The 11747-nt window shown below is 62.8% G+C and overlaps 1 protein-coding gene across 1 annotated transcript; it reads left to right on the forward strand.

Annotated features, from left to right (window-relative positions):
• Positions 1–145: 145 nt before the first annotated feature.
• Positions 146–9389, forward strand: SIK1 (salt inducible kinase 1). The gene is made up of 14 exons (XM_032865256.1): positions 146–193; positions 720–890; positions 1268–1384; positions 3704–3767; positions 3941–4102; positions 4252–4376; positions 4479–4602; positions 5060–5283; positions 5562–5711; positions 6157–6279; positions 6399–6615; positions 7249–7524; positions 8062–8296; positions 8778–9389. The coding sequence occupies exons 2-14, from the start codon at positions 735–737 to the stop codon at positions 9136–9138; spliced, it is 2334 nt and encodes a 777-aa protein (XP_032721147.1). The 5' UTR covers positions 146–193; positions 720–734; the 3' UTR covers positions 9139–9389.
• Positions 9390–11747: the final 2358 nt, after the last annotated feature.

The following is an 11747-nucleotide window of genomic DNA, read 5'->3' on the forward strand; positions in this document are numbered from 1 at the left end:
GCGGCCCGAGCGCGCGGCGCGGCCTCAGAGCTGACATGCGGCGCGGCCCGGGCGGCGGCGGTGGTGGCGGCGGAGGAGGCGGCGGCGGCGGCAGCCCGAGCAGCAGGCGCCCGAGCAGCGCGAGCGAACGAGCGGGCGGCGGGGAGCGCGGGGCGAGCGGCGGCCCAGCCTCGGCGCGCGGAGGGCGGCAGCGGTAAGGCGGCGGCACGGCCGGGGTGGCCGCCTCTGCGCTCGGGGCGGCGGGGCCGGGGCTCTGGGGCTCGGGTTTGCGGCGCCGCGCGGGGCTCTGGGGCCCGGAGGCGCGCGAGTGGGGGTCGCGGGCCGGGACCGCTGCCCCCGCCGCCGGGCTCCCCTTTGTTGTGGGGCGGGCGGGCGAGCAGCCCCCGGGGCTCGCGGTCCGGGGTCGGGACGGCGCGGGCGGCGGGGCGCGGGGGAGCGGGCGGCCCCGCGGGGTGAAGGGCCGGCGGCCGAGACGCAGCCGACCGCGGGCGGCGGGGCGGGGGGTCGGCGCGGGAGCGGGTCGCGGCGCCCCGCGGGGCCGGGGGTCTCGGGGGCCCGAGCGCAGCGGCCCCGGGCGGCGGGGCGGGCGCGGGAGCGGGTGCGCGCCCGGCGGGGTGAGGAGGTTGGGTCGGAGCAGCGCGCGGGGGCGGCGGGGTGCGGGGCGCGGGGCCGGGCGGGTCGGGGCGGCCGGCGCTGAGCGCGCTCCCGGCGGCCCGCAGGTGCGGCGCGGAGCCATGGTGATCATGTCCGAGCTGAGCGCGGCCCCCGCCGGCCCCGGCCAGGGCCAGCAGAAGCCCCTCCGCGTGGGCTTCTACGACGTGGAGCGGACGCTGGGCAAGGGCAACTTCGCGGTGGTGAAGCTGGCCCGCCATCGAGTCACCAAGACCCAGGTGCGTGCGGCGGCCCCGGCCCGGGGCTCCCACCCGGGGTGCGGGGAGGGGGAGCCCCTGTCCATCGCGGACCGGCCCCGCGCTGACGGTTCTCAGTCCCGGTGAAGAGAAAACGCTGTATATCACGATCCCGAGTAATTTGTGCGGATATCGGGGCCGGCGGAGCCGGGGAGCCCCCGAGACGTAGCTCACGTTCTCAACTCGGACTGTCTTAACTACTGCTGACGGTCACTCTGCTTATTTTTTTCCTCCAACTTTTTTTGATGTTTTGGGGCCGTAAAGTGTTTTAGAAATGAAGCTGTAAAAAATATAGTGTGTAAGCAAAAGGTGTTGTTTTTTTTTAAACAGACTATCCTTTTTTTTTTTTTAAACCATAGGTTGCAATAAAAATAATTGATAAGACCCGATTAGATTCGAGCAACCTGGAGAAAATCTACCGTGAGGTTCAGATCATGAAGCTTCTGAATCACCCTCACATCATAAAGCTATACCAGGTAAGGGCTCAAGTTCGCCTTTTCCTGTGGGTCCCTGCAAGGGTGTTCTCCGCAAGAAGCCTGCAGTTTCCGGATTTTGCCCCTCTTTGGGTGTTTGTGGCAGTCAGGGAGGGGAGGGGGTGTGTAGAGTAAACTGGTTCTTGTTAGGTCTTCAGATGTATTTTCAATTATTTTCTGGCTTTTGGTTCATAATGGGAAGTTTGCTTCATCAAAATGTTACTTAGTGTTGGCATTTATTCCCGTTTTAGATGCGTAGAGCTCAGATGTTACTATGAAAACAGACAGCTAGATCTGTGTACTGTCGCAAGTCAAGCGTTTCGTGTAGAAGGACAGATTTTAGTGAAACGAGACACTGTCTGCTTTTGCAGATAATTGTTAAAGTTGAAAACCGGCTGCTCTTGCTAGTTTTTGTAAACTTACCTTTGCAAAGGCTGCAGTGATCATCCGTCTTCCCCTTTAAACTCTTCCGCCAGAAATGGAGAGAGGGAAATGCTTTTGCCCTGGCGAGAACAGGGAACTTGCCATTTAATGCACATTAGGAACACGCCTCACCCTGTCCGCCTGTCGGTTTGTCTTCTGACTTGATTTTTGTTATCGTGTTGAAACTAAGAAATTATGTCTTTGGGATGTAAGCGTTGATTTAATTAGGGCAGCAAGCGAAGCTGTCTTGGAGTCAGCTGCCGGCTTGTGCAAATGAGGGGCAGTCGGCTTGCAGAAGAGGTTCTTTGCAGATGCTCAATGCTCCATCCAGCTGGGCTGGGCGTAAGGTCCGCTCGGTGATTGTCGTGAAGGCCTGTGACTCTGAGATGAACGTGGCACGGGGTGCGTGTGTGCCCATGCAGTTGGCAAGGCTGGGTGTATGGTGTGGTAGGAGAGGGAATTAGAATAGAAAATTACCCCACGGGAGCCGCGTCATTGGGCTTGTGTTCCCCGGAATGACCGTTTACTCAGAGTCATTAAGAGCAGGGCGCCCGTCACTGTCCGCGCTGGCTGGGCTTTGTTCCTGTGTCATCTCCAAGTCGTGCTGCTCTGATAAGAAGTTTCCTCATGGTCCCTGATGTCAGTGCCTGAGAAATGTGCCTGGCCTGTTTCCGCAGGAGGGCTGAACCCTGTTTTTGACTTTGCCAGAGGGATGAGCCAGGCCGCACCTTCCTGGGCTTCCTGTCCCCCGGCGGCCCACTGTGCGGAGCAGCCCAGTTAGAGGGCGCACAGCCCGCGTCCCCGGAGTTCACCGTCCTTTCCGGGGGGTGTTTGGTGGCCGAGCGGCTTGGAGAGCAGCGGCTCCCATGGGACGGTCGTGCCTGTCCTTCCTCGCGGTCTGACACCGGTGTGATTCTCCTCCGGCTGGCCCAGGCCCGCAACCTTGGGGAGACACTTCCCTCTTGCCTTGAGCATTTCTAAACCTCAAAACATGTTCAGTCTTCGTTCTTTCTCTTGTCTCTTGAATTGAGGGAAGGGATAAACCGTGGGCTTCTTACTCGCGACAGCTACACACACCGAGGGCCGGGATGGTTAAAATTTCCTGGCCTGCACCGCCTCCCCTTTCTTGTTAGATTTATGGCTGAAAGCAGTTGTCTTTAAAGTGTCTTTTTTAAGGAACAACTATATTTTGAACCTTAAAGAAGCCTGCCTCCGTAAGAATATGCTGTCTCTGTGTGTCTCTCTCCGAAATATTTTAAAATAAAGGGATGCGCGTTGCTTCTTGCAGTGCCACAGATTTGAATTCTACCTTGTTTCTGAAAGCCTCTTAAACGTGGGTTTTCGGAGCGAGGTCGCATTCTCGCATCAGCATGTGCACCTGGCGGGTGTGTTTGACCTTGGGTATTGCTGTTCACACGGGCCGAGTGGGTCTTGGTACAGAGAGCGGTCTCTCACCTGGCGGCACCGCCGGTCAGCCCCTAAGTTACCAAGTCAGTGAGGCCGGTGGGAAGCGGGTATCGGCGTCCGGGTGAGCTCGGCGGCTGCGGGCCAGGCTTCGGGCGGAAAGCCGCAGCGGCGCTCTCCCGGCATCCTGCTGTCCCGGGCTGAGGCCTCGGGGCGGCGAGGCCGCTGGGCGAGCGCCGTGATACGGCGGGTTCTGGCGCAGCCGGCTAGGCGGGCTGGTGCAGAATTCCGCTCCGATGTTTCAAATTCTTGTTTTGCGTAGGATCCCGTCTCTGTTCTTTTAACGCAGAAGTGTGTGTTTTCTCTTCCTTCTTAAACCTACTGGATGCACTCGTCCTGGGAAGGTTAGCAAGTGACAGGGGTTCCAGTGCTCTGTTCACACCCGGGGTATGTTCCCTTTCCGTGGGGTTAAACGTTAGGTCTTTGTGTTTCTAGGTTATGGAAACAAAGGATATGCTTTATATTGTCACCGAGTTCGCAAAGAATGGAGAAATGTTCGGTAAGCCATGCCTCTTTTTGGTATCTGGTGAAAACAGACCTGGGAACTTGTCCTCAGCCGCCCCTCCAGCCTCCCGGGCCACCCCTCCCGAGCTCCCGTGGCGCTCTTTCGCTGCGCCAGAGGGCGGCCGGCTTCAGGGTGTCGCGCTCTAGCTTTGGGCTGTCACTCCTCAGATTATTTGACTTCCAACGGGCACCTCAGCGAGAACGAAGCGCGTAAGAAGTTCTGGCAGATTCTGTCGGCCGTGGAGTACTGCCACAGCCACCACATCGTGCACCGGGACCTCAAGACGGAGAACCTGCTGCTGGACGGCAGCATGGACATCAAGCTGGCAGGCAAGGGGGCCCGGGCCCGGCCGCCTCGTGGGGGCGGAGGTGGGGAGTGCCCACCGGCCAGAGTCTCTGGGCCGCTCGCACACACAGCTGCAGAACCTGGGCCCTGATGTTTCTACCGTGACTTCACCGCCCGTGTTCTTGTCCCTCAGATTTCGGGTTCGGGAATTTCTACAAGTCAGGAGAGCCCCTGTCCACGTGGTGTGGGAGCCCCCCGTATGCGGCCCCAGAGGTCTTCGAGGGGAAGGAGTACGAAGGCCCCCAGCTGGACATCTGGGTAGGAGCCCACGTGTGCGGCGTGCGGGGCCCCCAGTGCTCTCGGGAATGGCTACGAAGCCCGGGGCGCGGGCACTGACAGGCAGCCTGTGGTCCTTCGCAGAGCCTGGGTGTCGTGCTCTACGTCCTGGTCTGCGGCTCGCTCCCCTTCGACGGGCCCAACCTGCCAGCTCTGCGCCAGCGGGTGCTGGAGGGCCGTTTCCGCATCCCCTTCTTCATGTCTCAAGGTAGGCGCCGCCACCGGCCTGCTGCAGGGACTGTCGCGTCCCCCAGGAGGAGAGTTTTGGAGAGGGAGGAGGAACTGGTCGCCCGAATTGCCACCTGACTGGGCTAGAGTGTGCCGTCAGGTGTGCGGGTCAGCTGCCCGCGGGAGAAACCCAGCCCACTAGGTGTTTTCCCTGTGCCCTACTTATGGGGATGTGGGTGCCTGGGCTCTGCTGTCCTCTGGAAAGGGCCTGGTGTCGGGTCCCCTGCCGGCCCCAGCACTGGGGATGCTGGCCCAGTCACTGTAGAGTTTAAGTCTCCCTCTGTCTGGGCCGATTAGCAGGACTACGTCCCTGGCCATTTGCCCTCAGGAAGGGGCTCTGGTCCCCAGCAGGGCTGCGGCGGGCACCGGGCGAGGGGTGGTGGGCACGTGCCCGCAGCTGGCTCCTGCACCAGGCTCAGCAGGTCCCCCTCCCCCAGACTGTGAGACCCTGATCCGCCGCATGCTGGTGGTGGACCCTGCCAAGCGCATCACCATCGCCCAGATCCGCCAGCACCGTTGGATGCAGGCCGAGCCCTCCGTGCCGCGGCCCCCCTGCTCGGCCTTCCCCACGCTCGGCTACGCCTCCAGCCTGGGCCGCTACGACGAGCAGGTGCTGGGCGTGATGCACAGCCTCGGCATCGACCGGCAGCGCACCGTGGAGGTGAGCACCCGGCCCGCCCCGGCCCCGCGGGTGCCCCGACGGGGGATGCGCTCCCTGCGAGAAGCGGGCGCTCGCCCGTCGAGTTAAAACGGGAACCTGGGCTAATTTAAGGGCCAGCTGTCCGCTCCTCTAGAGGACCTTCTGGGCCACCCAAGAATAACCCTGGGAGCAGTGTTCGAGGCCCTGCCCCCACTCCCCAGCCCCTCCCTGTTCCCCCCCACCCCCCCACCCCCGGCCCTGACCCCCGCTCTGACCCCGCTCCTCTCCGCCTCCCCCAGTCCCTGCAGAACAGCAGCTACAACCACTTTGCTGCCATTTATTACCTCCTCCTGGAGCGGCTGAAGGACCGCCGGCCCACCCCGCCAGCGGCCCGGCCCAGCCCCGCCCGGCCGCAAAGGCCCAGGAGCTCCGACCTCAGCAGCTGTGAGGTGGGGGAACCGTCCCCTTCGCGGGCTCTGCTCTGGATGGTGGCCCCCGCCCCCGCCCGAAATCCCTTGCCCGGACAGGCCCGGGAGCCAGACGCTGAGCGCACGGTCCCCCAGGCCACATCTCCCGCCCGTTAGGCATGGGTGTTGGGGGGGTTCCTGTGTGAGCCACGGACCAGAGGGGGCACTGGCTACCTCTGCTGAGGGTCAGGCACCGCTCCATGGCCACTTGTTCCTTAACCGTCCCCGATCTGGCCTCTCAACACCTTCTGGTCACCCCGTGCGGCGTGTCCTTGGAGAGGAGGGTGCCTGTGTCCTAAGCCCAGTCAGTGAGCGACTGATGTCTGTCAGCCCCACAGCAGAGCCGGTGGGGTCTTCCTCGTGACGCTGCTGGTGACGGTCCCCAGAGCCGCCTGCCTGATGGTGTCTGTCCTCTGCCTGCCCACAGGTGCTTCAGGAAGGCCTCTCCAGTGACTCTTTCCAATCCTCCCTGCTGTGCCCACAGCCCCAGGCCTTGGGGCAGTCTGTCCTGCAGGCCGACACGGACTGTGACCCCCTCAGCTCCCTCCAGGTGTGTGACCTTCACCGGGTAGCCGTCAGGGGAGGGGTTCTCCCAGCCATAGCAACGTCCCCCCTGCCCGGGCCCCACGGAGCCCTGGGAGTCACTGGTCTGTGTCTGTCCCCTCGCAGCCCTTGCTTTTCCCCCTGGACGCCAACTGCAACGGAGTGTTCCGGCATCGCTCCATCTCCCCCAGCGGCCTGCTGGACGTGCCCGTTGGAGAGGAAGTCAGGCAGGGCCCGGGCCTGGAGGAGGAGCGGGAGGCCCAGAAGCCCCTGTCCGGCGGCACGGGCCGCAGGCACACACTGGCCGAGGTCTCCACCTGCTTCTCCCCATGCGCCCCTCCGTGTAAGTGTTCTCGCGGGCCAGGGACGCGGGCCTAGAGTGCGGCCTGAGTGGTGGGTTGACGGTTGAGGCTCTGACCCACCGATGTGATGTGAACGTTTCTTGCTGGGCGGTTTCTGATGACACACGTCCAGATTGGTCACTTGTTTGACCGCCTCTGCCCCCCTGGGCCACACAGATGATGGCACAAGACTGCACATGGCCCTCTGGTGGCAGGACTGTGGGGTTTAACTGCCCCTGGGGGCTGGGAGGGCAGGTCCTCCGTCCAGACTCTGGGTGACCTCGTGAGAACCTCCCCACCCCAAGTCAGCTGCAGGGACCACTGCCCGCTCGTGGTGGCCGGCCATTGTCACAGCTCCCAAACTCCGATAGCCTCTGGCCATTGTGGGCCCCTCTGCAGTATGGCTGAGGGTAGATACGTGGAGGCAGGTATGGCTGCCCGCCCCGTCCTCAGGCCACATGGGCACCCACGGGCCAGGGAGAGGCTGCGCCAGGCACGGAGAAGGTGTCCCTGCCTGTTCCTCTCCCAGAGCTGTGGCCACTTGTGATTTCCATTGAGAACGGTTGGGTCCTGGGGGTCTGCTTCTGGCCTCGGGAGCATCAGGGCCCCCTCAAGAGCGCGTGCTCCTTCCCCAGGTATAGTCATCTCATCCTCTGCCGCGAGCCCGTCAGAAGGCGCCAGCTCCGATAGCTGCCTGACCTCAGCGGGCGAAGGCCCGGCGGGGCTCGGTGGACGCCTGGCCGCTCAGGGGCTGGTGGGCACCTGCTCCCCTCTCAGACTGGCCTCCCCGCTCCTGGGGGCCCAGTCTGCCACCCCAGTGCTGCAGGCTCAGGGGGCCCCAGGAGGGGTCACGCTGCTCCCCATCAGCTTCCAGGAAGGCCGGAGGGCGTCGGACACCTCGCTCACTCAAGGTGACTTCTGCTTCTGTGCACACTTCCCCTTCCCAATAGATGCCCTGTGGCCATGGAGGGCATTGTTTTGTCCTGGGGCAGATGGCATGTCCCCAGCATCTACCCGGGCCTGGCCTAGCGGCAGAGCTCCCAGATTCTAGATGTCCTGCTCTTCCGGGACAAGCTCACCCAGTCTTCTGGTGGCTGGTCTGAAAAGCCCAGTAGACACTTGGATGCCCAGTCCCTCCTAGTTCGGAGACGGTGGCTCCCACCTGCCTGCCTGGGCTCCCTCCCTTGTCCCAAAGCAGTGCTTATGCCCTCCTTCCCCAGAGGCTCGTCTGCCCCAGACTTGTACCTGTGCCCCAGAAGGGGCTGTAGCGAGAAGCGGCCAGGTAACCAAAGGGTACCCGCGACCCCGGCAGGAAGGCAGGCCATCCATCTGTCCCCTCACATTGGCGCCGGGTCCCTCCTTCCACCTCCCCGCGGTCTGCAAACCCCTCGCTGGCCTTGGGGAGGAGACCCGCTGACCATCCCGGCCGCCTGCCCTCCCCCCCCCAGGGCTGAAAGCCTTCCGACAGCAGCTGAGGAAGAACGCGAGGACCAAAGGGCTCCTGGGCCTGAACAAGATCAAGGGGCTGGCTCGCCAGGTGTGCCTGCCCTCCTGCTCCAGCCGTGCCTCCAGGGGTGGCCTGAGCGCCTTCCAGCTGCCTGCGCAGAGCCCGGGCCTGCACGGCAGCGGGGCCAGCGGCCGGGAGGGCCGGAGCCTGCTGGAAGAGGTCCTACACCAGCAGAGGTACGTGCTTGGCGCCCGTCAGGGTCCCCGCGGGAGCGCTCCCGGGCAGCCGGCTCTCTTGAGTGACCGCATCTCTCTAGCTGGTCCCCTTGTCCGTGCGATCTCGTGAGCGCCTGGGGAGGGCTGCGAGCGAGGTCAGGCCTCGTTCCCTGTAGAGGGTGGTGGAGGTGGGGAGCCGTCAGGTGCCCTCACTGTGAGGCCCGCCCATAAGTGGGGGGACGGGGGGCCGTGACTAAGAATGTCACGTCTGGTTGGCATCTCAGCTGCTGCAAAAGCCAGACGCAGTATGGAAATGTCAGGAATTGCTCAGGGGATTAGTCACGCACAGAGTGGCGCGTGGGGAGCAGCTCCGGCCGGAGGATCGGCGGTGGGGAGCCCCGGGAGCGGGTCCGCCGGGCCGGGCGGCAGGACTTGCTGGGCGGCTCAGCGGATAGGGCAGCCGTGACCCGGTCCCCCTCCCCGCCCCCTCGTGCCCCTCCAGGTTGCTCCAGTTGCAGCACCACCTGGCAGGCCCGCCCAGCTGCCCGCCGGCCCCCCAGCTGCCCCCGGCTCCGCTGGTCCTCGCCCCGTGCGACGGCGCCCTCCTGGTGTCGGGACTCCAGAAAGAGCTGGGGTTGGCGCCCAGCCCACTGCTGCCGGCCCACCTCCTGCAAGCCGGGGGCTCCCCGGTGGCCTCGGCGGCCCGGCTCCTGGACACCCACCTGCACATCAGCCGCGCCCCGGCCACCCATCCCACTGCCACGCTGCCCCCTGGCTTTGTGGCTACGGGGCTGCCGCAGGCGGACTGCGAGATGGAGGACCTGACCACGGGCCCGCGGGGCACGTTTGTGCTGGTACAGTGAGGGCCCCACGTTTGCTCGGGCCGCTGGCCCTTCGAAGCAATAATTTCGGAGTATGGGAAGACGGTTCCGGACTCGAAGCCAATACGTTTCTAGAAGCGAAACAAGCAATACGTTCGGTGTTTTGGCTTTTTTGTTGGTTTTTTTATTTTTTTCTTTGCACTGAGCAAATGTAACTCTGAGTAGGGCCTGGAAACGTTCTGAAGAACAATAATAACCGAGGGGCGTGTTGGGGTGGGCAGATGGGAAGGGGACGGCGGGTGGCATGGCGCGAGGCGCAGGGCTAGGCAGGACAGGCCAGGGCCACTGCGGGCGGCGGGAGGGGTGGTGAGGGTGGCGGGGGCCGCGGAGGGAGCCGTGCATTCGTGTGTGTGCCTGTGTGTGTTTAGTACCTTTTGTTTTAGTTAACGATCTCCGCTTCCCGACACATTTACACTTCAGAGCGAGAACTGTGAACTTCTGCTTAGGCATCCGTTTCCACAAAGCTCTGTTGGCCAGCCCAGGAGAAAGTACTCGACCAATTCCTGGAACTCCCTACCCTGAAATCAGAGCCCGAGGACGGTTTGTTCCCGATTTTAGATGAGAACTTTTATCAACTGCTCGAGCTTCGGGTTTCCAGGATTCCTCAGAGGAGCCCCAGGAAGAGCCTGGAAGGGGGTGGGTGACTGGGAGGCTGGGGATCCAGCCCAGGGCCCGTGGCCTCGAAGCCCCCGTGTGCCTTGGAGGGGCCCGGAGAGGTTTCTTCCTGCTGCCCGTCTTATTTCCGCTGCTAGTTAAGTTTTTATGCATTTCATTATCAGGGTCCAAAAAGAACAACCGACCGGGGGTGGGGCGTGCAATGTGGCAGGGGTGCGGCTGGCGGGCACGGGTCCCGGCTGGCCGCCCTGCCTGCCCACAGCCGGCTGGCGATCTGGGGTCCCCCGCCTTCTGCAGGCCCCACGCTGGGTGGGCTCCCGTTCGAGAGCGTGGCGTGAGAGGCCAGATCCGTGTTGTTCCAGGTTCGTTCCTTTTTCAGAGCAGACGTTGTACGTGTGTATAAATAGGAAACAGACAGACACTACTTATTTTTTATATTTTTTACTACACCTTTGTGTTCCTGGTTTAAATCCTCCTCTCTGGTAACGTTACAAAGCGCGAGCCCCGGTCTGCGTGGAGGAGGGAGACAAGGTGTGTCCTCCCTGCAGGTGAACCCGGGCGGGGGCTCCGTCCTGCGGCAGCCGCTGCCTCACCGCCCTGCACCCGTCCGCCCCTGATCCTTTCCCGACCCAGGTGCCTTCAGCTCACTTTGGCTCTTACGACCTACAGTATTAACAGGGGAAAGGTGGGCATTTGTAGAAGCCAAAGACTGCCCAGGCTCCCGGCGGGCAGGGAGGCCGCGGGCCGTGCGCCGGGCTCCGTGTGTCTGCCTTGCTTGCTGCTGCCGGTCCCCCTGCACCCCCGCCACCACCTCTGCTACTGGCCTGTGGCTGTCGCCAGCCTTGGGGAAGGGACTGTTCTCGTGCCTGGCCACTGAGAAATCACCAAAGCCTCCTGCTGCTCGCAGACGGGGGCTGGGGGCAGGAAGGTGTCGGCGCAGCCCGGGCCCAGGCCTCCGGGGTCCATAGAGGCCGTTTGGCTGACTCCCCCTTGTTCCACTCCTCGCCGTTCTACCGCCACAGATCAAAGGCCTCAGAACCGTGACAAGCACTTTACTTCCTCGGAAATTTCCTTTCTTGCTGTGAGTCGTGTGTCCCTGCGTCTTATGTGTAGGCGTGTGCGACGTGTGCTCCATAGTTCCCCACACGCGTGGGGCAGGCTGGGCGCCTGGTTCTAGGCACTACGTGATCTGAGATGTACATAGTCTGTTTTTTTACTGTAACTGGTTTAATTATTTTATTTCTTATGTTAACATGAGAAATGTATGCCAAATGATTAGCGGGTGTATGTTTTTTAATTTAATATTTAAATAAAATATTTGGGCGAAAACCCCAGCCTCTCCGTGTGCTTCATCGGTGTGGGAAGGCCGGCCTTCCAGCCGCTCCCTCCAGCCGCTCTCGGGGTTCGTGTCTTAAAGGAGGGGGCGCAGTGCCAGCTCCTGCATCAGCCCGGCCGCGAGGAGCCTGCGGCCCCCTGGCCTGCCTGGTGGCGGCCACCGCCTCCCCTCCTGGAGGTGGGGCCCCACCTGCCACTGAGCCTCGGGTCCGGGCGCGGGAGGAGCGGCCCTGGGCTCAGTGCACCTGGGCCTGGCTGGTTCTCCCGGCCCTCCCCGGGCAGCCCAGGGGCAGGCTCTGCTCACCTAGTTCTCCCCCTCCCCCGACCCCATTCACGCCTCCCTCCTCCCCCAGAATTGCTCCGTGAATCCACTGGCAACTCAAGGATTTGGAAGGCTCTCACGGCCTGTCGCTCCACCTCTTAAAATCAGCTCTACCGGGTCCTAGCCGTACCGTGGACAGGGCTGCTGGGTGAACAAAGGATTCCCCTTATTTGGATTCCCTGGCGCATATTTTTTGTGTAAAAATTTCTTTGATCTCTTTACGCCTGTTGGGACAGTCATTGTCAAAAAACTGTGGAATGGCCCCCGGGACCCCGTGCGTGGCTGGTGGGAGAGGACGTGCTGTGGGGAAAGCCGCTGG

The sequence above is a fragment of the Lontra canadensis genome, unplaced genomic scaffold, assembly GCF_010015895.1.
Source record: "Lontra canadensis isolate GAN:19392208 unplaced genomic scaffold, GSC_riverotter_1.0 scaffold29, whole genome shotgun sequence".
Taxonomy (NCBI): domain Eukaryota; kingdom Metazoa; phylum Chordata; class Mammalia; order Carnivora; family Mustelidae; genus Lontra; species Lontra canadensis.

Bases quoted from the DNA above. Each gene is read 5' to 3' on its own strand.
- SIK1 (XM_032865256.1), top strand. From the start codon at position 735: ATGGTGATCATGTCCGAGCTGAGCGCGGCCCCCGCCGGCCCCGGCCAG. The intron at 891-1,267 runs GTGCGTGCGGCG...TTTAAACCATAG, and splicing joins ATCGAGTCACCAAGACCCAG to GTTGCAATAAAAATAATTGA. The intron at 8,297-8,777 runs GTACGTGCTTGG...GTGCCCCTCCAG, and splicing joins GAGGTCCTACACCAGCAGAG to GTTGCTCCAGTTGCAGCACC.